This window comes from Tricharina praecox (assembly GCF_024521635.1).
Source record: "Tricharina praecox strain CBS 144465 chromosome Unknown BZA05scaffold_44, whole genome shotgun sequence".
NCBI lineage: Eukaryota > Fungi > Ascomycota > Pezizomycetes > Pezizales > Pyronemataceae > Tricharina > Tricharina praecox.
The window spans coordinates 53,595-79,224 of record NW_026250446.1 but is presented as its reverse complement, the minus strand read 5'-3'; the positions used below and the strand labels follow the sequence as shown (position 1 = coordinate 79,224).

Genomic DNA, 25,630 nt, shown 5'->3' with positions numbered 1-25,630 from the left:
GACCGGCCATGGTCGCCATGCTCAAAAGCATCACCTGCGAGCAACAGATGACGATCAAAATTGTGTTTATTTACACCTAGTACCGGCGCCTTGTCGATTTCCAATACGCTTCCGACGAAGAACCCAGCCTTGTTGATCGAATCTATATCATCACCCGCTCTGTAACAGCAACAAACTCCACGGACTATGGCCTACAACGGCTCCAACAGTGACGATGATGAAAATACTGGCCTCGGCGACGACGGGGGCTACAATAGTCCAAGGTTCGGCGACAACGAGGGCTACGAAAGTCCAAGATTCGGCGGCGACGAGCGCTATGGAGGTCCTGGCTACGGGGACGCCACAGAGGGCTACAACGGTGGTGATTACTACGGGAACGCCAACGAGGACTACAACGGTGGTAATGACAACGGGAACGCCAGCGAGGGCTACAACGGTGGTGATTACTACGGGAACGCCAACGAGGGCTACAACGGTGGTGATTACTACGGGAACGCCAACGAGGGCTACAACGGTGGTGATTACTACACTGGTCACTAGTAAGATACTACCGGGAATAACGTATATAGTATCTCCGCTTACGGTAGTCACAGTGGCGGCTCGGGTTACAACTCTGGCGGCACTGGAAGCACACAACTTGTCATGGCTAGTTCAAGACACCCTCCCCAGCCGATGCCTCGGGGCCACGGTTACGACCCCAACGCTTACGTTCAAGGTCAACCCGCCTTGATCCATGCGATGAGAAGGGGCGACTCACGGGGCGTGGAATCTCTCATCCGTAGCGGCGCTTCGATAGACCATTTCAGCTTCGAACACCACAGTATGGCAGTCCAGTATATTTACCAAACTCAGAACCGCCAGTTGATCGACATGGTGGGTCGCAACAATGCTGCTCGTCACGCAAGGGGTGCTCCGCGCCCTCATGCCTTTTCACCGGGGCCAGGAAGGAGGAGTAGTTCCCGTGGAGGGCGGTGGCCCGTCAGGGGAGATGGCCGAGGACATTGGCCGGCCAGAGGAGACGGCCGAGGACATAGCAGGGGGGATAGCAGAGGACATTGGCCCGTCAGGGGAGACGGCCGAGGACATAGCAGGGGGGATGGCCGAGGACATAGACCGTTTAGGGCGAATGGTAGGCGTGGGCGGGAGTGCGACTGGGGTTGTTGAGGCTGGGGGTGCGGGTGGCATACCTATGCTAGCAGTAATGACTGTACAGTGCGGAATATTGACTTATGCAATGAACAGAGTGCACTTCTAAGTATCATAACAGATCGCCCCCGCACACGATCCCTCTTCAACGCGGTTCACTGAGATCCCAATGGCCTACTTTGAAAGGTCGAAGTTGCAGCGGCGCCTTCAATACCCGATCTCATGTATCGGTTCGCCCGCAGCTTAAGAGACCATCACAACCTTCGATCTTAGTCTCCATTTCCAACGGTACCGCATCTTCCAGATCACACACAACCAAACTCCTATCAAACTACCTCTCCGAGTATTACTGAAATCGCTCAAGATACCTTCCACCACAAGCACTTCACAACAACACGGACATGGCGGAACCTTTAACTTACACCAGGAAATGCACATTTTGGGGCGTGCAAAATGAAATGAACATAGCCATCTGCACGAACCCCGATTGCAAGAAGCTGCGCATGTATGAAGAGTGGGCGAACCATTTGGCGCGCATTAGATATTTGAAGTCGGGTAAGAAGAGCGGCAAAAAGACGGTTCGGTTTGCGGCGGGGTCGTGAGTGGTGCAAAAATGGTCAGATGGTGTGCTTTGTCGGATGGAGCTTGAGATCTTGCAGCGAATTGGGGCGTATATTGTCGTCTTTGCTGTTTTGTATCTTTTAGACCTGGCGGTTGGAATTTAGCGTTTGTACTGTACGACTATTCACATTCATAACATATCACTAGAGTGGCACTCCCGTCGTAGCACACGGACTGTGCTGTGGCATCGCTGTGGCGTCGCGTTGTTAACTTTTCACGTGCCTGATGATTAGTTAGTTAGCGCCTTTCGATAAGCGAGACAGTAGAAAAATTCCATGCGGCTCTTCCCTCACCGCGTCCATCGCATTCCACTACACCCCACCACTGCCCGCGATTGATCAATACAATGACCGACGTCTTCCGACTCCTGACGCGCTCCGCGACGTTCTCGCGCCCCGCACAATCGAAACCCGCTGCATCTAAATCCGTCCCGTCGAACCCCGTTCCATCGAAACCCACACCGGTGGTCCTAAGCGCGAAAGGTGCGAAGAAACGCAAGATTGCAGTCGACGCGGATGTTGCGGTGCCGGACTTTTTCGGACAGGGACAAAAGCGGGGTGCTGAAGCTACGGCGTCGGCGGGGAAGAGGGTGAAGCGCGACGGCAGCGATGATGAAGCTGCAGAGAGCGACGCAAAGGTGGAGGAGGAGGACGAGAATGAGGAGAAGGAAGTGAACGAAGAGGTCGTGACCGAGGAGGAGGTGTGGAGGCGGCTGCGGGCGAACAAACTGAAGTTCACCGTCTTGAGCGCGAGTACGGATGAGCCAAAGGAAGACGAGAACGCCGGGGACAAGAAAAAGAAGAAGAAGTCGAAAGCGAAGGAGGAAGAGGAAGAGAAAGCGCAAGCAAAGAAGAAGGCGAAGAAGACGGGCATTCTCATACCACCGATGATGGCGTTCCCCGAGCTGCGCAACTACAACCTATCCCGACGGGTCTACGCGAACGTCCTGGCGCAGGGATACGCCAGCCCGACGGAGGTGCAGATGGGTGCGCTGCCGGTGCTGATGAAGTCAGATTTGGAGGTTGAGGGAGTGAGCAAGGGGACGCCGGTGGATCTCCTCGTGTGCGCACCGACGGGAAGCGGAAAGACTTTGGCGTACGTGTTGCCGCTCGTCAACAGACTTCTGCGGGCGCGGAAAGAAGATGGAGGCAAGAAGGGGATCAAGGCTGTGATTCTTGCACCGACGAAGGAGCTTGTGGGGCAGATCGCCAACGAGGTGAAAAAGTTGATCGAAGGCACAGGCATCAAGGTTTCGCAATTCAAGAAGGGACATCGACCAGTTTCAGCGGAGGACACGGTGCCGGAGGACGATAAGACGCCTTGTGTGAAGTCGGATATCGTCGTTTCCACGCCGCTGGTCTTGAAGCATGCCATCGAGTCGGCTGGTGAGAGCTCGATGACGGGCTTGATGGGCTTGGTCCTCGACGAGGCCGACGTACTCCTCGATGAGTTGTTTCTCGAGCAGACTATGTCGATCTGGAAGACAATCCGAGACCGGTCCAAAAATGGCTGTCTGAGGACCTCGCTTTGGTCCGCCACGATGCCGTCCACCACTGAAAACCTGATGACGAAGACACTCCTCGAATCTCCTACCAACCCCCCTGCCGTGCTCCGCCTCGTCGTTGGGATCAAAGATACTTCTCTTCCCTCCATCTCCCAATCCATCGTCTATGCCGCCACGGAAGCGGGAAAACTCCTCGCGCTGCGCAACCTCTTCACCACCAGTCTCCGACCCCCGCTCCTCATCTTCATGCAATCCATCCCGCGCGCACAAGCACTCTACAACGAAATCCAATATGATCTTCCCACCCCCGGCCGCATCGCTGTCCTCCACTCCGAACTCACAGACACGGTCCGGTCCGAGACGATGACTCGCTTCCGGCTCGGCGAGATCTGGATTCTGATCACCACCGATATCCTGTCGCGCGGTATGGATTTCCGCGGCGTGAAGTTGGTCATCAATTACGATCTGCCAACCAGCGTCGCCAGCTACATTCACCGCGTCGGCCGCACCGGGCGTGCCGGGAGTGAGGGCGGGTCGGCAATAACCTACTGCACGAAGGAAGATATTCCGTACATCAAGGGAATCGCAAACGTCATCCGCGCGTCGGCGAAGGGTTCCGGTGGCGGCGAAGGCGGCGTACAGAAGTGGCTTCTCGACTCGCTACCAAAAACGAGCAAGAACGACAAGAAAAAGCTCAAGCTGCATGGTGTCGAGGTGCGCCAAGGTAAGGATGCGAAACACAGGATTTCGACGAAGAGTGGGTTCCAGAGGAAGATGGAGGATCGGAAGAGGGGCGCGTTGGAAGGCAGTCGGAGGCGGAAGCTGGCGGAGGCCAGCGAGAGTGAGGATGAGGGCGATGGAGGTGCTCCACTGGGCAATGAGGGTGGGAAGGAAGTAGGGGAGTTCACTGGGTTTGATTGATTGATTGGGAATGGCGTCTAAAAGTTCTATTCTACTGCGATGTATGTACTTGGAAGATTCCAGATGATAGTGCACTGGGCGGCGAGGAGCTCGTAAAAATTATATCCTCCAAATGCGCAGGATGTATGCGCATCTCGCACTGTGGAATATTTCAATCCCCCATGTGCACGATGTAAGCAGTAACTTCCGAACGAGGGAAAATTACTTTCCCAGACACCGCCAAAACCCAAACTTTTTCCATATCGCCTCTATCCCCGAAGCACAAAAGCCAAAAATAAAAAGCACGAACAAACGCCTTCCCATTGCCATCCCATATTCACACCCCCTACTCTACCGATCCATTCCACTCACTCTGAGGACATAACTAACGCCTTCGGGAGTAACACAGCCATGCTCGCAAACAACCATAGAAATGTTGTCCGCTGCGGTAACGTCGTACCTAAAGTTTACTACCGTCGTGTTTGCTACTTCCCTCCAGCTGGAGAGAGGACCATATATAGGGAAAGAGTGTGAGCGGGAGGTGTTTACGATTAGATCCGGATCCGCTGAGAATCAGTTAGTAGGATGTGAGCGAAACGTGTAGAGGGAGTAATACCGAGCTCATTGTTGACAATGCCGTCGATGTTGATTTTCTCAGAAAACTTGATCGTCTGGCAGAGCGTGATGAGGGGGATGCCCTGGGCTTTCGCAGCGGCCGCGATGACGGCCGTACCAGAACGCGAGTACAGAGCGCCGTTCGCCATGACAGCGTGCGCGCCAACAAAGACCTTGGTGACGTCCTGCATGATGTATTCGACAGCGTAGAGGTCGATGTAATTGACAGCAATGCCGGCCTTGATCATGCTCACGAGCAAGTTCTGGCCTTCTTGCATCGGGCGATTATCCACCGACACGACGCGGAAGCGCAGGCCTCTGCGGTGGGCCTCAATAAGTGTCTCCTCAACCACGCGTGACTTGCCAAACGTGAGGATTACATCGCCGTCCTCAATGTACCGTTCGCACGCCGTGTTGATGATCATCTCGTCCGCCGCCGTGAGCCTCTCGTGGATGAACCCTTCGATCATATCGGCGAGCGTACGCTTGGCGAGTTCGTCGGTGATGTCGGGAGAGATGTTGGAGATTTCCGTCTTGAGCCAACGCACCGCGTTACCCATTGCTGTTGCCATCGGCCGTGCAGAGGTGATGTAGTTGATCTGGTGGGAGAGGTACGCGCCGGGAAGATGGCGGTTGAGGGAGGAGTCCGGAGGAGTCTCGTAGTCTTCGATCACCTATCCGTTGATCAAGTATCAGCTAACATCCTCGACGCAATCCAGAATACCACACATACTCGCTTGATAGCTAACAGGAAGCCCAGACACCTCGCGCTCGATCCGACAATGACATTCTTGTTAATCTGCATTCCAAGCGTGATGATAGCAGGGTGGACATCGGGGTGAGCGTTGTCGATCCCAAAGGCCAGCTTCTTCTTCTTTCCGTTCTGCTCCACCTCCAGATCCCTGAGTAATCCGACAAGTCCATGCTCTCTCACCGCCTCCGCATCCTTTGCGGCCGCCTCCGCCTCCTTCGCCGCCAGCGCCGCCAGCTTCGCCTTGGGGGCGGAACCGCCGATGCGGATAGTGGATACGGGGCCTTCGGATTGCTTCTTTCCACCCTTTGCCGCCACAGCAGCAGCTTCCTTTGCACCCTTTTCGCCGGGGCCGGCGCCCCCGCTGGAACCCGCGTCTTTGTTCTGTACGCGCTTGGCAGCTTTCTCAGCCTTCTTCTTCTCCTTGAGCTCCTTCGGCGTCAGCTTTTTCTCGTTCGAAGCAGCGGTGGCCGCAGGCGCGGCTGAGGCGGCCGGTTTCTTCTCCGCGGGCTTCGTCTTGGTCGCCGGCACGGCGGGGGTCTCGGCGGCGGACCCGGTGGCCTGCGGGGCAGAGGATTCGGGTATGGTCGCCAGCGGCGACGCGCCGATCGCGGGGGCAGGTGTTGCCATCGGGTTGGGTTCGCGGGGAAGATCGGTGCGGGTGTCTTGTTCGGGGTCGGTTGGTGGTTCCCGCTGCCGTTCCGTAGTGGGGTTGATGCTCGTTCTAGTTGGTTGCAAATGGTGGGGTTGCGATGGAGATGGAGTCATCGGAGCCAAATGCGGCTTAGCGGACTCGTGCGGCTCTGGGGCGCTGAGAGCCGCATCGACCGGTGCAGATGAAACTAGCTGCTTCACTCCGTCGAGTGGGAGCAAAAAGTAAAGCTTCTCCACCCAGCAGCGAAAAAAATTAAACATCGTATAAAACATCGTATAAAACATCGCCGAGTTCTAGGGTGTAGGGACTGATGCAAGAAACAAAGAAAAAGTACAGAAATCGCGCAGCTGCGGCTTATATTTCTAGGCTCGTTTTTTTGACTTTCTATGGTCCCGTTTCCACCTGGGACTTGGCCTTCTATGGATTTCACCAAGTGGGATGTGCTCAACCTAACTGTCTTTGTGCACGGTCGCTTAGAAGGAACGACCAGGACTCGAGGAGGCTCGTTGTCCGCATTATTCTCAAGATGAGATCCTGGACTGCGCGAACGGAAGATATGATTAGATGATCGCCCTCTATCATCACGTGCGGTCTTCCGAATGACTTTCGTGTCTCTACAACGCGACGCCAAACGGTGACCTGCAATCAATAATCCAACGAATATGGACATTCCATCGGATCAACTGCTTCGGCCGGTTCATCATGTTTTATTTATATCTATTGTCTCAATGCTGGGGTAAAGTTATATAACAAATGTCAACAAGGTCTTTCTGTCGGCAGAGCGCCACAACTTAACAGCCACACGCTAGCTTCCGCCTCATTAAGCACCATAGAGCTGTATCCTGTACTACCTCCCTCTCTACTGGGTGGATAATAGTCCAAACTTCCCATGATCAACATTCTAGGCTGCAATTTGCCGAATCGCTGTACTCCAAACAAAGAAGGAAAAGAAATCAGATACACTCCATGCCGTGCTACCAACCACGCTACTCGCCACCAACACTTCGGTCGTACTCCTGTCTGAGCCTGCTCCATCCCACCTGCTGAAAGGATATCCTATGTTCATCGCTGTAGACGCGGACATTGTTACGATGCCTGAACTTCGCAAATAAGTCTGGAATTCAACTCAAAATCGCCCTGGCCCATAAACGTTACTCCCGTCGTACTGGTCATTACCGCCATTCATCCCGGGGCAGGCCCCGTGAGCGGCAAAGGGGTCGGCATTGTCGGCTGCCATCTCCCCGAGTGGAGTCAGGACAGGCTGCCCGTTCGGCTGATGATGACCGCCGTTCAACCCGGGGTAGGCCCTGTGAGCGGCAAAGTGGTCGGCATTGTTGGCTGCCACCTCCCCGGGTGGAGTTGGGCTAGGTTGCCAGTTCGGCTGATGATGATCGCCGTTCATCCAGGGTGTATCCGGGTGGTCGGCAATCGTTACTTCGTACTCAGCAGGTAGAGGCGGGAGAGGTTCGGTGCTCGGCTGATGCCTCCCCAGCAATGGATCGTGTGGCAGGATAGATTTAATAACTTCCGCCATCTCGGCACGGCTCATTATCCAGTTGTGCTTTTGGAGGAAAGCGTCATAGAAACGGGCCTCCGCGTTGAGCTTGCCTACCACCCACCGAATCCTATTGTAGTATTGCTGTACCTCTAGAAACTGATCGAGGTAGTTGTACCGCAGGCGGTTGAGGGTCCACAGCTACGCAGGTTGGTTAGCATGTCACTTCAAGTTCGGCAGGGCTGCCGGCATCACCTCCAGTTCGCCCTTTCGGAGCCTTGTCAGGGTTTCGATGAACTTGCCGGTCACCTGCATATAGAGATCCCAGGGAACGATTTCCATAAATGCGAGCTGTTGTAGGGATGGGATGTTCGTGCTCATGTTGAATGTTGTTCGTTGGGTCCGTTGCTGCTGATTGAGATGCTTCGCGGCAGCGCAGGGGGATGTTGTTGGGTGTCTGTACTGAACAGGTGGCGATGAAGAGCAGAGACAGGAAGAGCAGAGACGGGCAGATTCTTTGTAGGGGTGACTAGTAATATTGGGACTAGAACGAATGAGTTCGAAACTTTCGTTGCCTTACAAGGTTTTGGGACTGCGCATCTATCTTAAATTTCACGACTGCGAGAAGTTCAGTTTAGGTGTATGAGGCAGGTGCTATCCGTATTGCGGACGTCTTATTCGCGTCTTCTTTTACCTCTCAGTTCGAGGCCCCAGTTCGGCGGCTAGCACAAAGTCAGTTCACACTTATCTGCGTTCTCCAAATGCGATACGCCGGATGGATTTGATGTTCGAGATCGCAAAAGAGATGCATTGCAGAGAGATACCACCTGCAACCAGCGTGCCCCTTTACCCCGACAGTGGGACTACTAACGTTGTCCAGACTCTAGACTCCACGCTGCCGATACCATTCCATCACCAACGAACCCAGACGGAGAACACGTATAGTAGCTTTTATACCATACCGGTTACGTTTACGGACGGCGAGTTCTGGCAAATAACCTACGGCAGCACCGCTCTAAAAAAGGGAAAGTAGCTGGACCCTTCTGGAAATAGGTTTCAGGCGTCGAAACACTATTTCTCACTCATAGTTGAGCACCTATTCACCGAAGATCATCTGCCATTAGAAAGATGCTGGGTAAAGTGTGCGTGGAGTAGGCGGACAATGAGCGCGGTTGTGTTCTGTTTGGTAGGCCGTGGTGCAGCATCGAATTGAGGCAATAGGGCTTTCTCTCTACCTCGCAGAGCTGGCAGGAAAGTCGGGAAGTTGGTGGGCGCCATAGTCTAGTTAAGCTACATGTGACGATAAGGCTCGTTTAGATGGCTTCAGTTTTGAGTTCCAGTTTTAGAGCCAAATTCAGCTCTCCGCCGGGACACCGACTCGGAACAATACATGCACAACTAACGAGCTCCCTCCCAGATTGAACCTTGCTGGGGGGTGTTGGCTGTTGGGGTTGATAGCTGTGTTTTTGCTTGCTTTGTTCAGATTCCGGTTCATGATTTGGAAATCAAGGGAAATCACCAGCGGCGATCAGGGCTCAATGGGAGCGAATTTCTCAAGTGGTGAGGGTACCGGCACCCGGTACCCAAGGTTCGAGCCGTTACAAGGGTAGCAACCTTAGGGAGGACGCTCTTTTGCTGCGGTTCAAAGCCTAGCTTTTGTGGTTTACGTTTTGCCCGTCGCGCGTTGGTGGTTAGGTAGTCGAGTGACGGTGATGTTTGCGCGCGTGAGTCCAATCACGAAATTTTAAACAAGGAAATATGAGACACTAGAAGACGTAGCCGGTGCGTCATTCATGATAACGCCTTTTGCCGGCGAGGTCTTCTTTGTGAAGCAAGACACCCCCATCAGATGAAGGGAACGGGAGAGGAGTTCATGGGGAATAGAGTTTGATGGAACCTACATGTATTATGGAGAGCATGCTATGTGCGAGTCAATCAATGAGGAGGCTTCCGGCTGAAGAAAAAATGACCGAAGTTAAACCTAATCCCCAAATGCTGCGTCTCAAGAACATCGCCAATGCAGGACACCTATTGTGGCACCGCACGCCACACGTGGCGTGCGGCTGGGGCTGGTCTGTGTAACCGATCATTGTGCTGTTGTACTCTACTCACGGGGATGAGAACACCATCTTCCCTGTGAATCACAACATGTCCGACGGCAGCGGGCAGCGATCCATTTTGCAACACATCTTTCAAACCTTTCACATAAGATATCGTACGGAGCGCGACCATCTCAATATCACCGCAAATCGCATACTCCCAATCTCCTGTCCTGTCCCAGGGCTGCGCGGCCACGTTTCGTTGCAGCGTCCTAATCCGTTGTGTAGCTATTTGTTCGGTATGTATCCGCACTCCAGCAACCGATACCCACCGCTTCATTCATAGTCGCGTTCCCCGCTCTCATCTTCGCCATCGAATTCGTGCTGTGCCCACATGTCTACCAGCCAGTGCAAGGAAGTTCACCATAATTTGCTTCAGGTCTTCCTCCTCGATGTCTACCTGGAACGGGGCTCTGGCTGCTAGCTAATAATCGACAGCCCTGGGCACCAGCCGGTCAACTTCGGGGGCTCGCAGGGACCTACTATGACGGAAAAAAGAGAACGTTCACCCTTCAAGCCCTCTCATCAATCTCGACTTCCTCCGCCTCGTCTAGTAGCCTCAAGCTCTCAGCCCTTCTCTCTTCCTCTACCCTGAGTTTCCACCCGGACACCTCGCTCACTGCACCTTCCTCAGCGGCCGAGTCCGGTATCCGTCTGCCAACAGTTGCGGCGGCAAGAAAGTCCAAGATTGCCTGACTGTACCTCTCGTCAGCAAAGAGGTCATGGATACTGAAGCGCTCCTGTCCCTTCCCGTCTCATTCAGATCCATTGCCCCCAAGATCTTCTGCTGACGCTTAAATTTTCGGAGTGGTAAACGTTAGACTAAATTGATTACATAAGCAACAGGTAAGTCGAGTGACAGTCGGAATAATGAGGCCTCCCGCTGATAGCAACCGCGCAGCACACCTTCCACAGCGACACAGCCAACGACCGATTCCTACGATATATGCTCTATGTCCTCCGGTAATGACGAATGGTAGAAGCCGGCTTCTTCGTGGACACACTCAGTCGACAGCGGGCTGAGATTCTGTCATGGATGGTACCGGAATGACCGCTTATGCAAACCCAAAGGAGAGCAGTGGGATTCGGTTCCAAAATGGCACCCAACACCGCTATGATTGAGGAACAGACAAACTGTCTACGCGATGTCGATATTACCAATCCGTGGAGGTGGCAGAAGCAAGCAGGAGCACACAGTTGGGAAGCGTCGTCAGCAATTGTCCGCGTCCCCCGGTTAATCATTGATACCGAGCCAGCGACTACCGATGCACTATATACCGCGGATTCTCGCCGTTGAACATCATTCGATAAGCCCGACATCAATCGAAAATATTGGAAGAATCTGGCTTTGTATCTACCTTGGGACAGGTTATTAACTTCAACCCAGTTATGCAAATACAAATTACGAGTATAAGGTTCGACTATCCACAAACAGCGTTCACACATCGCCGCGTCTCGACCTCAAACCGCTGGCTATAGAAAGTTTAGGTCGCCTACTGGTTCTCTCAATCGTGAGATTAGGCATCCCGGTTTCTAGGCACGCAGCACCACTTAACACAACTGGGGTTGACAACAAGAATGAAAGTTAAGATCTATCCGACGACGTGGATATTCACTCTACCCGATTGGTGTCGGCTAACAGCGCGACCGATAGTTAACCGGATTGTGGTTCGCGCGGCTTTTCGTATTTGGGCTTTCCGGACATCACAGAAGCTCGAAGCGAGCTGTCGAGTGACCAGTAATGCTGCAGAAAAAAGGAAATACGCACAGATAGCTAGCCGCCGAGCACGTCCGTCACTGCCGAACACGTCAATCACTACCGAGCACGTATGGTAAGCAGACGTCTCCAACTCCCGGACGCCAACCAACATTCACCCGGACTCTCGGCGGAATTGACTTCCTTATCACAAAACGTCCGGAGGTTTACGGATGTTCATTCTCGCCCCCCTGGGGACCTCCCCCTGATCAGCTCATATGCAGGGCAGGCAGGCAAAGGCGGCTACCCCGCATATCTGTCGAAGCCTGGAACATAGGGACCTACATATGACCCGCCGTGTTCCCCGGGGAAATTGAGATCTGACCTGCAGTATGCGTTGTGTACTGTATGCACCCTCTGGGCCCCCGCAAAATCTATCCGTCCAAACGAACGTGCAGCGGGATATGACCGTCATGCTAAGTTCGGAATGATCTACACATCAGCAACGCAAAGAAAAAAAACTATAAGGAGATGAGACATCTGACAGCAAACGAAACGAAATGAGGCATATGGGGAGAAGAAAAGTTTTTTCGTTTCCAGCGGCACGACGCAGTGGCAACTCACGCAGAAAACACTATCGCCGAGAGTACAACACAAGTTACAACTTCTGCCTGGCTTCCATTGATTTGTTTGCTCTCACATGCGCCATATGAATCTTCGCAGGCCTGGGTCATGAGGCTTTTATTGCCAGCAAGGCTAAAACCTGAAACCGACTGGTGGGTCGCCTGCCGCGGAAGATCTCGGTCGCTTGGCGGGCAATGCATCTGTCTTGATCCATTCAGGTCATGTTCCCGGGGGAGGCATACCGGTGCAGGGGCATAATGGTGGTCATGCAGGACTACGGAATCTTGGTCAAAGTGCATATCGATTTTCTATGTCGTTCGACTGCCTGCTTGAGTACTGTTGAACGGTCTAGGGGATGATTTGAGTTGCGTGCTGGTAGGCGTCTTTACGATGAAACAGTGACAGACGTCGGTTTTGCGCGATCTTTGTAGGGACAGTGCTTGAGGGTGGGATGCGGCAAATAAATGCATGAGTTGGCAGCAATGTCTCCCCCATCCCTCAGCCACACGAACCGCTTAGTCGTGGACCAGCCAGGTTTCATGGCTTTCCCGGATGCACGTGCGCACGTCTTGGATATTTTACACCCAACAAACCGTGTTTCCAATGTCTATCTGCGATAACCGGGCGATTTCTAACTGTTGAAATATATACGTAGACAGATGATGATATTCTATTCGACACAGAAAAGAAGAACCTATCGTCCACGGCGAAGACCTCTGTTTAAGACTGAGAGGCCACCTAAGGTTGGCCGCCCAACAAAGTTGGCCGCTCATCAGAGTTCGCCAGGCCGTCGAGACTCTTCCACCGTCGAACCTTAACTCGTGCCGAGATCTCCGGGCGACCAAAGTTTGACACTCACTTACTATTCAGATCAGGTCATGGTGTAAGTTGTCACACTCTCGCGTTCACCAAATCTCCGTTTCTACCGGCTGTTATGTGATGATTACAGCTCAGATAATACAGCCACAGCGCCCAGCGGTACTCCAGTAGGTATTGTACACGTACACCTGCTGTCCTACTACTTACTTCACTAAGGTCGATCTCCTGTTGTTAAAGATATACGATGGAGAGAGTACACGAGATGATCGTATTGAGGTAGATTGATTAGAGAATAGAAAGGGACTCAGTACAAGATGGGGATATGGTGAAGTCTGCGGTAGTGCCAAGGCTGGTATGCACTAGGTAGTCTACTCTAGTCTAGGATAGGTAGGCAGACGCGTGATGACTGATGAATAACCAACACCTGTTTCGCAGCGGTGCACGAATGACAATTCGTGAAAGCGTAGTTAGTGAAGAAAATTTCGCCGACGCAGAGCCACATTGCAACTGATATAAAAGAGGTCCTCCCCCCCTTTCTTCGAACCTCATGCGATTTTACTTCATAGTGAGTTACCCCCTACCTTCACCTTCAGGGTCGAGATCTATCTGTCCAAAATAATTAACACATTCTCAGGGATCATTTCTATAGTAAATCGTCTCATCTGAACTCTTTACAAGAGCCACAGAATCTCCAACCTGGAAGATGATCGATATCCTCGTTGCCCCAGAGTGAAGCCTGTTTTGCCGGTCCTTCGGGATGGGTGGGTGATGATCTCGACCCGAATTTCCGTATACTTCTCGTATGAGCGGTGGGAATGAGGGTGGGCGACGATGGAGGTCTGACAGGCTGCTGGTCTTTTTTTTTCTTCATCTACTGCTAGGCCGCATGACGTGGCGTAGAGGAAAATCGAATTCGGCTGTGTCCGTTTTGTGTGCTCGTTCGCTCGTGGAAATTCGCTGGACCTGTGAACTCTGCCTGTAGCCGCGGGTTCAAAATTTATAGCGACAACCCATAGAACTCTGGGCCCAATCATCACCTTCACGTGCAAGTCGTCTCGGTGAACATTAGCCCACCTCCATCATTGTTTGCTCATCAGATCCTAATTCTAAGACGATGCGCAATTCACCATCTCGCGGTATCTAAGTAGGCGGCAAAGTCCGCGCGGGCAGTTGGAGAATTAGACAGCCCTGCATGGTGCTAGAACTTCCACCTACAGTGGTCCTATCGGCCGTCGTAGACAGCATCAAATCCAAGTAAAAAAAACCTCATCCCCTCGCACAGCGGCCAGGAAGACGATGTTTTTTTTAGAGGAAAGCCCGAAGGTAAAAAACCTCTCCACGCAAGAGTCTTGACTCTTCACTCTTGCAGGATTGAACTTTGAAGGATTACTGCAAGGGTTGGAATATTTGGAAGGTTGGCGACCATAGCGAGTAGAACTCGCAGGCTGTGCATTTTGCTTCGGTTCACGAAGCAAAGAACCCATCCAAAGTGACACCTGCTTGCTGTGGTGGCCAAAGGCCACGGATGACTAGCCAAAGGCCTTGCCATCATCCATTTATCGCATCCCATCTTGGACCACCAGGGCCGAGCTTCCGGTGCGCAATGGCGCCCCGGTAGGACACTGCATCAGACTTCTGAGAGCCGAGCATCATTGAATCACACCATCAAGGCCGAGCATCAGGTGCGCACTAGAGATGTAAGCAGTGACAGATGTACTTGCTTCATGACGGGAGTGAGGAAGCAACGGAGCGTGTCGATGCAGCCGGAACATGATGCAGCCATATTGTACTTCCAATTGAGGACTTACCAGATACGGGCGGATCGTTTCGGTCTTGGGGGCTGTTGTCGATGAATGGGTACCTAGATTATCGTCGCTACTCTCGTAACTGTGCCGTTGTATTCACAGAATCGCAGTGGAAGATCTTCGGTTTTGGGTACGATTTCGAGCGCGTCGTCGACTCGTCGCCGCCGAGGAACATCGTGATGTCGTTCTTTCACGAATAGTGGGGAAGTTGCGACCGTTGAGTGGAGAGGAAGAGGAAGGGAGACGGAGGCAGGAAGGGTGGCTTTTATAGGTGGTGCGCACTGCGGGCTTGGAATTTGAGTTGCACTAGCGTGTCGAATTTGTTGGGCAAGAGATGAAGCATAAGATTTTCAGCTCATGCCAAAACGCATACCTACGCTACCCGAGTATCGCCGCAGGCTTTAGCTAGATCGGTGAACGTAACCTGCGATCTACTTGCATCAACAACGCCCAACGACAGCCGCGATCCCTACATTAGATGAACACGGTGATAACTCCGCCAGAGCTGAAGCAACGGTGAATTAGAATGGTCACAAAGCTGCTTACCAGCGGTGGCAGAGGGTTGGAAACTTGAAAGTAGACGGCTTACAGGTTACCGGACAACTGTGGGCGTCGTTCCCGAACTTCACACGGATGATCTGGACAGCGAAAGACGTTCGACAAAATCGCGCTGTGGGAAGGAAGGATGCCAAATGATAAAGCCTCGCCAATTCTAAGACAAATATGCCCGAACATCCCATACTTAATGTATCTGGCGGTGGACCGAACGATGGATGGATGGCATGCAACTCCGCCGCTTTCCACACGATTGTTTGCCGCCGAGAAATCTAACCACGTTACGGATCTCACCTCAATAGACATCCTATCATTCGTGGCACCCGGTCGGCCGCTAATCTTCGGCAAAGGATCTAGTTACGAGAAGGCAGTTGCCGACTTTCGAGGCCTCTGATATAGTGAGTGCCGTGAGTGGTGAATAGTAATATCTAGGAGAGAAGGAAACAGTAGAGTGATGGATCCGAAGGCGGATACGGAGGCAAGCGGTGGAAGAATAGACCATTCCACGAGTGTTCTGTTGACGGAAAGCTCCGTGGAGGATGCCAGGAAGCGATTAGCCGAAGAATCAGATGTGGATGTGTATTTTCACATTCCAGTTCTAGAGCCAACGCTTCACACGGTTTTCTCCCGAGCAATAGCCGCCGCTTTCCGGATAGACCATCCGAATACATCCAGTTTGCCAGAGTCAAAACGTAATCCAGCACTTTCTTTTCTACCACATCTGACCGGATATGCCTCACCATTGTGCGGATCTGGCGACAACAAGTGGGTTTCAGTCGACCGATCGGCCCACAGAGATCAACTCATTGATGTCCCAAGCCGCCTGGCTCCACGTCATTTGATCTCACTCGATGCCATCACTTACGTAACAATATTCATCACCATGTCACTTGTGCAGGTCATTGGAGATCACTCGATGATATCTGGAAGCTTTCGTGGACGATACCGCATGGCTTGCCCAAGAAGATAACGACAAGGAAAATACACGCCAAATGATGTAACAACCCGCCGGCAGAGGATATAGAAACCACGGGTGGCAGGGACGAGGGACCAGATTTCTTAGTTGAGCTCACAGGAGGTTGGACGTGGCGAGAAATGGACTGAAGAATGCCCTCATCAATTCATTCTGTCTTTCCTTCTTTCTTTCTTTCTGTCTTTTTCTCTGTCAGATTGAGTTAGCCGGGGAGGGAGTGGGGAGGGAGCGGGGAGGGAGCTGGGAGGGAACGTGGAGGGTTGACTCGCGGGAGGGAGAGCCTCCTGGACAGAGAGTAATCGGGAACCGGTATTGAGCTCGCCGGCATCTCTCGGTGACAGCTGGATGGAGAAGTATGTGTAACCTGCCATGATGTACATTGGCAAGGACGAAGTAACGCCCGCCAGATCGGAGCTGCTCACGAATCACGATACCTATTGTTGCTGTACCGAATTGATTACCTTCTTCTTTCTACCACATCATTCAACCTTCGGGAATCATACTCCACTGTGTAGGAGGTTAGTTACACAAATGCGCATGGATTGCAGTTGTGAGTGGCCGTGTGAGACATGAGGCTGGATGTGGCGTACAGCTGCACATCCGGCCATATTTGGCGAGGCTGACAACATAGGGACAACTGGATAACACGCATCCATCAGACCAACCGACGCCACCACGCCCACTACCACCACCGTCACCATCACCATCACCGTCACCACCGTCACCACCACGCGACATGTCGTACTTCCTCGCGGCCCTCGAGCTTCCGCGCGCCAATAATGCTGCCCACCCCCCACCAGCAATTTCATCGCTTGCAGCGAAGCGTCTCACGCCGACGAGCTCCTGCGTTTACGCGTCGACAACCAGACAGCAATACCCCTTATTCAGGGCATGCTGGATGAGTGGAAGATAGCCTAGGACGTGCAACCGGGTTTGGGACTGCAAAAGCAAGCCTTGAACGCGATTGTGGAGGGGTTGGAGATCAAGGTGAAAATCTTACGGGTGGAGAAAGAGTTGTGGAGAACGAGAGCTGTATTTGCCACCACCATCCTGACGCTTAAAAAGACCGCAAACGCTGATGAATGTAGGGATGTGCGACCCTAAAGCAGTACGACGAGGGCAACACGCCCACTAGCGAGCGGAAGCGGAAACATCAGGATACCGGAGCCGGCGCTACAGAACTTGCCGGTGGCGTGCCGGACGACCTTGGCGAAGGGAGGGGGACTGCACCCGACGGACTAGCGGAAATTGCAAACAATACCCTTCACGAAGACGACGGCGGTGCGCTAGACACGTTGAAGGTTGTTTCCGATATCTTCCGCACGAAATTCCCTAGAAGATCCCTCGGTCCCAGTTCCTGGCATCTCCAGACGGAAATCACACCTGAAGCGGAGTCCAAGGCCCTATCCCGAATGACCAAGATCCCTCTCCCTCGGCTACTGCAAGATCGTCTCGTCCACATTCACTGGAAGAGTCTCGACGACGACCAGTATGAGCTTCTTCGGCAACGCATAAGCACACAAATTACCCCGAATATGAATGACCTGATGTCGTTTTCCGGAGAACTGTGGGCTGGGATCATCGTCGGGGTGTACCGCATGAGATCATGCTTCTGTGTCCGCACACTGCTCACTCGCTCGCGGACCTAGGGACGGAGACCATCTTCCGTTGGTTTAATCTCGCCGTAGGACAGGAGGAGTGCATTGATATCCACGACATGGTTGTCAAGAGATATATGCAGTCCGTGTTGGAACTGGTCGACGAAGCCCGCCGTCTCGAAGTGTGGCGGTCTTTCACGGATGCAGCATTTGCGTTCCCGCATGAGGCACGGAAAGCTTTGCAAGTCGCCGTCAGGAAGGCTGTATTAGTTCACGCGCAAGTGACGATGGAGTGGTTCAATGGCACGCTTGTAGCTACGTTTGCGGAGGAGCCAGGTCGGAAGACGAGGCGAGGGAATGAAGAGGAACCCCGTGGGCAGGTGCCAAAGGGATATGAAGGGGGCGGCTGTTTGACATGTCTAAGCTTTGCTTTCTTTACCACAGTCATTTGATAGCTTTGAAATCCGTTTGTATTGAAAGGCACGAGAATAGCTTTAGTTAGTCGAATGCATGTTTTGTATAAGAGTTGAGCTTTCATTGATGGCTATGATCTATCTACCGAATCTCATATCCTCATGCTGGCACCGCCGGTGGCCCCCACCTCCGGATAGTGCTGGTATCAATACTGATTCGCCACACCTTCTAACAGTTAGCAAGTAGCATATTATCCCACGTCTCTCAGATCAATACGCATTGCACGTGCCCAACACCACCGGAGCAACGTAACTAGGAGCCATCACGGACGACCAGGAAAGATTGCTTATGTTCACTTCGATTATAGTCTACTCCGCCGGGTGATAAGTGGTTCAGGTGGCAGCAGTTCCGGACACTGCATGTTCTTACCGCAGTTTCCCACATTGACTGGTCTTTTCCCCGTCATTCGTAGGCATTGCTTAGGTGGTTCAATTCCTTTACTAACCAACCATTGATGTCGAACATCCTGCCGCCGGATGGACAGTAGCCTCCGTAAGCCTGAGTGCTGTCTATGTGATGTGGTGGTTCCGGACCGGGTTCGACCCCATCGATTGCCACGTGATGTATCAGCCAGCGGGCTTGTCGAGAGTATCAGAGTGAATCACACCTGTGCAAACGACCCTCAACTACGAAGTGTTATTGACGCTGAGAACTCGTAGACCCTAGAAGATCATAAAAGCATTCGGTACAGCAACAACATCGTGAGCAGCAAGCTCTCTCTATACACAGGCTTCATAGACCATACAATATCTGCATTGATCGCTTTAGGACTTGGCCTTCCGTGCTCGGATACCATGCGAGAGTAAGCCGGAACATCGTCATCTCCGGAGTCCGGACGTCCCATATTCTGACAGAAAGCGACGATCGATGATTACACACAAAACGAAAGAGACACGGCCTATTAGGCACGAGTTGAGAGAGCGAATGGGCTAATGATGCGGAACTATGGTGGGTGCGGAAGAGTGGAGGGAGCGGAAGAGTTGGCGTAGTAGCCTAGTCGAGTGAGCGAAGAGGAGACCTCACAGCAAATACCTAACCCAAGGTCATAACCCTATCTCACCCCGCAAATCGAATCGAAATGTTACCCTGATTCTGGAGCCCCCAGCCTACCCGCTGCTCTCTTTCTTCCCGTCTCTCTTCTTCCTTCCCTCTTCGCCACACCACTTCTTCTGTCGCTCCACTCTACACAGAACACCCAGACGACTTTCTCCTCTCTTACCAACTTTGCCTTCTACACCAATCCTGATGGCACCACCACATACATCCAAGTCCGCCCGCAAAGCAAATGCGAGAAGTTTCCAGTCCAGGACTGACCAGCGCGCGCCCTTTCCTGCTGCTACTGCGCCGCCGCTTCCGACTAGCAACGAGGCTGTGCCTCCTGCAACTATGGTGCCGCTTTTGGCTAGTAGAATAACCTTTCCTCCTGCCACTGCGCCGCCTCTTTCCACCAGCAGTGAGACCTTTCCTGCAGTCAAGTGTATTTCTCGAAGGGCGGTGATGGTGGCGAAGGTGGAACTTCACACCGGAGCCCAGCCCCTCCTTGCCGGAGTGCAAGGAGGGCGAAACTACAGATCAATGGGAGTTTCGTGTGGACGAGGCCCGGCAGAAGAACCGCTTCGAGCAGCACTACCACGCGGCCCGGATCCGCGAGGGGCTTGACCCAGAGGACGACAAGGACAAGCTGTTGTCAAGGGAGCAGGAGAAGGAGGCCGAAAAATGCGCGGAGGCAACGAGACTTCATGTGGAGAAGGGGGAGCGTGCGAGGAGGTCCGGGGTGCACACGTAGGCACTCGTGGCTGAGCACATCCAGCAGAAGTACGAGCGTCTGGCGTCGGAACGTCAGCTGCTGGCCCAGCAGGAGGCGGAGCGGCGTCGCCGGGAGGCGTGCCGCCTCGAGCGTGAGAAGATCATTGCCCAGCAGGAGGCCCGGCGGATTTTCTAGGAGAAGCTCCGGCGGAAGCGAGACGATGCGAGATGGGATCGATGCAGAGACTTCCTATGTATGTAAAGAGAGAGAGAGTTGCTCACGATATTGTTACTGTACCGAATATATCATCATGTTTCTCGACCTTATATTTGACATGAATGTATTGATAGGTGACCATATAAAAGACAGTATACTATACAGACAGTAAAGGGACAATGAAGAACTTGACAGCGACCTAAACTAGGCTCTTGGTAACGAGGCCCCGTTATACACGGCCGGCGCTCCACTACCGATCACTCGGGTGCCTACCGCTGCCGCCGGAACCTCAACAGCCATCTGTAAAGGAAGCTACTCTTGGCAAAAGAGAACATATAGCTTATACTGCCAATTTTGGAAGCTTCGGGATTGTTATGGAACGCCAGGCGAAAAATCCGAAATTATGATGTCCCTGCCGTAAGTTATGCACGCCGAGTGATCCTAAATGGCGGTACCTTAGATGACGCCTATCTCGAGGTTCTACGCGTTTTCTCAATTGAAACTTCCTACATTGCCTGTCTCGCTGTATTCAACAACAAGTTCTGTCATTTATGCCTGAATTCAACAATGCGTCAACGACGGAATTTGTTTATATCGAGTGATTTTACATGATGTCGCTGTAGGCGAGGTCGATGACGCCTGCAGAGTTGCATGATTCGACTCGGTAGGCGATGTTTGTAGAAATCTTACGGCGTTGATCAACCTTCCTTCCTTCCCACTCCATACCTCCGGTTACTATCACAACCCAGGTAGCAACAATCCCCTCGACTACTTTCTTCTCTCTCCCTACTTCTTTTTCCCCACAATCACGATGACGAAGATCTTCTACTATGATCTAATCGGTGTTGCACATTTCGCAACACACGATCAAATCCTGGCAGTCATCGAGCTGGCCATGGAGGCCGTCATGAAATGCCACCTGAGTGTCGATCTGGTAAGTTCACGCATTTCATTCTTCATATCTACCACGATGATCATCTAGACTGACAGGTGTAACTACCAACTAGCTGCGAACAGCGATGCACGTGTTGCTGAGCCCGGAGCGTCGCGAGGCGCACGACCGACGGCAGGGTCCTTACTTTAAGTTTCTTTTCCATGCGAATTGCAGAATTTCCTCGCTGATAGTTGTGTTAGGCGCGTTGTGCCCGAAGTGGTTCAAGCGGACTGCTGACTCGCCACTCGCCGACAAAGGCTCCTCCTCTCTCAGCTTCTCCGAGGTGCCGCCAGACGTCTCCGAATGGATTAAGGTCCCGTGCCGGCTTCGTTCTCTGGTTGCCAAGCGAAAGAGGAAAGGTCGTACGATCTCTTCTCGGCCGCCCTGGGAAGCAGCAGATACAAAGCGCGGCCGGGCGGCGAAGGCGGCGAAGGAGAGGCTGGTGCTCCAGGCGGGCGGAGCAACCACGGTCGATGCGATCTGCGGATGCATGGGGTGGACCGTTGGTGGTGATGGGCGGGGACCAGCGTCGCGCTGAGTGACGAGTCAGGAGCAGAGGTGAGTACTGCTCTCCCTTTCATGGCCACTTGTTACGTGGTGAGGTTTTTTACCTACGGGTTTTCCTCTAAAAAACATCGTGTTTAAGAACGTGAAATTATGATCTCCACGCTAGATGTTTGCTTAACGAGTGACGTCTATGATTGTAGCTTCGATGACCCCTATGGCGAAGTTCTACGCGTTTTCTCTATTGAAACTTCCTACATTGCCTATCTCTCTGTACACATCCGTAAACTCTCTCATTACTGACGAATTTAACGTGTCAACGACGGAAGTTGTTGTAGACCGAGTGCTTCTTCATGATGCCGCTTTAGGCGAGGTTGATGACGCCTGCAGAGTTACATGATTCGACACTGTACGCGATATTTGTAGAAAGCTTACGAAGTAAACGTTTCCCCCTATTCTTGACCTTCCGCATCGTCAAATGGAACGATAATTACACGGTTCTTCTGTTGCTTCAAAGTTCAAACCGTCATTTGGCGAGATGACGTGATGCCGTGTTCGCGCTCGACGGGACTTTTTGCTCAAAAACTCGTGCTTTTTTGCGACTTCCTCATGCTCATGGCTTTCACTTCCGCCTGTTGAGAAAAGGATGGAACGCTGGAACACGACGGATCATTGATCAAAGGCTGCGGTACGAAAGGTTTCGCGGTGAAGGTTACAGTTCACCATCGAGCGAAAAGACAGACTTCGGGGAGCTTAAAAACTCAAACGGTGGGTCTCCTCGCGGAAAAGTCTTGATCCAATCAAACTTTTGGCTCTCCGAGCGATCAAGTAGGTTCATATATCCAGATCTCAAAGCCTTTCCGGCATGTACTCTAAACCGGGGGTACTCAAGGTGATCCGAGTTTGTTTAGCAATGATACTTGGTGGCGGCACATGGCTCGGCGGTACTTGGCTTCCCTGAAGCTCAAGGGCCAGATTGCTGCAAAATTTACTGCCATCGGAGGAATAAATCACTGCCTTGGATCCGCAGTTCTCGGTTCACCCATACCTGCTTGCACCTGATGCATCACTGCATCGCTGATAAACAACACGAGCACGACACGAAAACGACATTGGAGCGGCAGAAATCATGACAAACGAACCAACGGACAGAGTCAAAGATAGAATGTCGAGTGAATGCGCCGGTTCGTTCCTGTACCTAGGTACCTATTCATCACACGAGAAATGCTAACAGCAGCTTAGATGAGCGGCCGCCTCCTTGCGCGTCGCACACAGCTCAAGATCTAGAGGCGAATCGATCAAGTAATCCCAGTACGCACGATAAAGAGCATCCAACTGCTTCCCCTCCGCCATCGACTGCGTGCCCACATGCGGCCACACCGGCAGCACCACCGCCACTGCTACAGTGGGAGTACTGGGCGGTCGTTATAGGAGCCTACATGACTTACTGGATTTTCTACCTGTCGGCGGCTTGTCTTATCTCCAGTGGGCTTGGCGTCATGAAGTTCCACGCAGCGAAGGAGGGGTGGGAAAATTGCTGTATGCATATTGGAGTGATCACTTCTAACATCTTCGAGCTCCTGTTTGCAGTTTTCTTGTACATTTATTTTAAGCAGTCGAAATCTGCACCTGAACCTGCACCTTCATCTTAAGCAGTGGAAACCATCAGGCTGGGTGGCCGAGGGCCGAGGCGAGCGGGTGCTGCTTTGATAGGTGCCGCGGCCGGCGGTTGTGGACATTTGTTTTTCTCTACAAGATTGTTTGCGGCAGTGCAGTAAATACCTCTACGTAGATTTCCTAAGCAAATGTGTGGATGTTCCTGTTGACGGCGTGCGGTGAACATGACTATTCTCTATCTTCAGTTCCTGCAATCCCCCCTCTGCTGAATATTGTCATTCTGCGTCTGCCTTGGTAATGCCAATCCTCAGACCAAATCTTGGTGCAGATGGCCAGGTTGCATTGCGTAATGCAGCCGCTTCGATCAGAGGGATGGATCCGAGTCGATTAAGTACGCCTAAATTACCTTCATGAAAATTTCAGACTTCTCACCAGAGTTTATCGTAAAAAGCGTATATCATGTTTACAGTCCACGCACACGGCCTACATTGGAGTACCTCCCTCGTTCTCTCGTATTGCGAAACGTGAATTTAGATTGATCCACCGCGTGCACCCACTCCTACCTAATTTCTAAAGAAACCTATCCCAAAAGAAAGGAAAAACATCTACCATACTAGAAATGCATCCTCGCCAGCCCACTTCTAACAGCCAAACATCCCAACTTCTAACTTCCAACTTCCACACATCAGCGGTAATCCATGCACCAGGCGGTGGATAAGCTCGTCGTTCAGCTGGACCCTGCTCCTGGCCATTTGCCAAAATGATGCAGCAGAACAAAAGGTAGTGCTATCATAGCGCCGAGCTTTCGGATCAGACAGTATCAGCGACATCGAACACATCGGGGAAGATGGGCATTGAGGCGGCGGAGGAAGGGAGTGAGCTTTGTACTGACCAGAAGGATAGTGATGATGATAATGAAGGCATCACAGGGGATTATCTTATAAGTACTTCGGCCACCTGTCGCCTCATAGTGTCAGTTAATCACGGAGACGTATCGCGCACGGCCATGTATACCACATTCCGTCGCTTGATTGTACGAATTCCTTGTGATCGTGGCCGCTGAGGTGAGCGTGTAAGCTGGAAGTTCACAGTTAGCATCGACAGGGTTGAATTCTCTGGCGGATCTGTCGGTGTACTCCGGTGGAGGTGTGGCCGTGTTTCCGCATTCTAAATCATTGATCCTTCCGGTAGGACTAGACTGTCTCTGCAGTGGAAATGAATTGTTGACGATAGCCATGACCGAAGACCGAGATTGTAAAGTGCTTGCTGGTGTTCAAAGCGGAAGCAGGGACAGTATGTGGCACTTATGTAGTTGCAGGACCAGCCTCAAAGTCAACCTATTCGATGCAGCTGGTCTGCCAAAAAAGTCAACACTTGAGCTTGAGATTATTACTTCCGCAAATAGCTAAATGCCGTGTAAAAGGACACCATCACACACTAAAATAACTGTTTATGGGTGGAAGAAGACGAGCTGTTCACCGTACCGGAAAAGTATGTGACAGCGCGAAACCATAGGTACAGATGAAGACAAAAGATGAATTGGCCCGAATCCGGGTTTGAACCGGAGACCTCCTGCACCCAAAGCAGGAATCATACCACTAGACCATTCGGGCTGTTACTGTGAAAGCTGCTGACGTGAGACGCCTTTACATGCCAATTTCATTCCACCTCACGTTACACAGCGCTATAGCTCCACTTCAGCGTGCTAACTCGGTATATAGCGGAGACTAACATCGGCACAAGTGATTATCATACATATAATCGCGAGGCATAAGGAGTTCTACGATCGGTGGAATCATTGCAGATACCGAATCAATTCCCGCCGTTTTCAAAGCGAAGCGAAGGTAAACTCAATGGAGTAACCCGCTGGAAACGCCAGCGATATATATACACATTTATCCTTTCAAGGAATCTATGTGCAGTTGGATTTATTTCCGATATACTTTTTAGGATCAGTCTTGGTACAACACTGGTTCAGCGGGCGGTGCCACTTCATCTTGCTATTCTCGCTTACCTAGTAGACCACCCGGTGAGCCATAGTTACCACCACGGTTCTAAAGAGGTATATCCAATGCAGTGAGAGATAAGGGTACAAGAAGGAAGGAAAAAAGCTGTGAAAGTGGTTCACGTTCTCAACTGACTCCTAAAGTCGTAAAAATTGAGTCATGTCATTATATAGCTCGGATGGTCTAGTGGTATGATTCTCGCTTAGGGTCGCTCCTAAGCATCAATTGCGAGAGGTCCCCGGTTCAAATCCGGGTTCGAGCCGTTCTCTTTTGCGC

The 25,630-nt window shown here is 52.2% G+C and overlaps 7 protein-coding genes and 2 non-coding genes across 9 annotated transcripts; 6 read left to right on the top strand and 3 right to left on the bottom strand.

Annotated features, from left to right (window-relative positions):
* On the top strand, positions 1-1,318 carry BZA05DRAFT_209442 (uncharacterized protein). Its single transcript, XM_051479597.1, has 2 exons — positions 1-539; positions 594-1,318. The coding sequence occupies exons 1-2, from the start codon at positions 187-189 to the stop codon at positions 1,162-1,164; spliced, it is 924 nt and encodes a 307-aa protein (XP_051334908.1). The 5' UTR covers positions 1-186; the 3' UTR covers positions 1,165-1,318.
* A 795-nt stretch (positions 1,319-2,113) lies between these two features.
* Positions 2,114-4,279, top strand: BZA05DRAFT_380231 (ATP-dependent RNA helicase rok1; the record flags this gene model as incomplete). The annotated part of the gene is made up of 2 exons (XM_051481909.1): positions 2,114-2,404; positions 2,465-4,279. 2 exons carry the CDS (start codon positions 2,114-2,116, stop codon positions 4,190-4,192), a joined length of 2,019 nt encoding a protein of 672 aa, XP_051334907.1. The 3' UTR covers positions 4,193-4,279.
* Positions 4,280-4,522: 243 nt separating this feature from the next.
* Positions 4,523-6,167, bottom strand: BZA05DRAFT_427660 (uncharacterized protein; the record flags this gene model as incomplete). Its single annotated transcript, XM_051486071.1, has 3 exons — positions 4,523-4,737; positions 4,788-5,460; positions 5,520-6,167. The coding sequence occupies 3 exons, from the start codon at positions 6,165-6,167 to the stop codon at positions 4,523-4,525; spliced, it is 1,536 nt and encodes a 511-aa protein (XP_051334906.1).
* Positions 6,168-7,178: 1,011 nt separating this feature from the next.
* Positions 7,179-8,068, bottom strand: BZA05DRAFT_449363 (uncharacterized protein; the record flags this gene model as incomplete). Its single annotated transcript, XM_051487350.1, has 3 exons — positions 7,179-7,292; positions 7,343-7,888; positions 7,943-8,068. 3 exons carry the CDS (start codon positions 8,066-8,068, stop codon positions 7,179-7,181), a joined length of 786 nt encoding a protein of 261 aa, XP_051334905.1.
* Positions 8,069-16,994: 8,926 nt separating this feature from the next.
* BZA05DRAFT_439654 (uncharacterized protein) lies at positions 16,995-18,166 on the top strand (the record flags this gene model as incomplete). Its single annotated transcript, XM_051486543.1, has 2 exons — positions 16,995-17,105; positions 17,347-18,166. The coding sequence occupies 2 exons, from the start codon at positions 16,995-16,997 to the stop codon at positions 17,905-17,907; spliced, it is 672 nt and encodes a 223-aa protein (XP_051334904.1). The 3' UTR covers positions 17,908-18,166.
* Positions 18,167-19,827: 1,661 nt separating this feature from the next.
* Positions 19,828-20,272, top strand: BZA05DRAFT_422691 (uncharacterized protein; the record flags this gene model as incomplete). Its single annotated transcript, XM_051485809.1, has 3 exons — positions 19,828-19,878; positions 19,913-20,104; positions 20,144-20,272. 3 exons carry the CDS (start codon positions 19,828-19,830, stop codon positions 20,270-20,272), a joined length of 372 nt encoding a protein of 123 aa, XP_051334903.1.
* Positions 20,273-21,104: 832 nt separating this feature from the next.
* Positions 21,105-21,765, top strand: BZA05DRAFT_422690 (uncharacterized protein; the record flags this gene model as incomplete). The annotated part of the gene is made up of 3 exons (XM_051485808.1): positions 21,105-21,227; positions 21,301-21,364; positions 21,428-21,765. The coding sequence occupies 3 exons, from the start codon at positions 21,105-21,107 to the stop codon at positions 21,763-21,765; spliced, it is 525 nt and encodes a 174-aa protein (XP_051334902.1).
* A 3,124-nt stretch (positions 21,766-24,889) lies between these two features.
* BZA05DRAFT_t298 lies at positions 24,890-24,961 on the bottom strand. Its single transcript has one exon. It is a non-coding gene; the product is annotated as a tRNA-Pro (tRNA).
* Positions 24,962-25,526: 565 nt separating this feature from the next.
* Positions 25,527-25,616, top strand: BZA05DRAFT_t303. Its single transcript has one exon. It is a non-coding gene; the product is annotated as a tRNA-Pro (tRNA).
* The last annotated feature ends 14 nt before the right edge of the window (positions 25,617-25,630 follow it).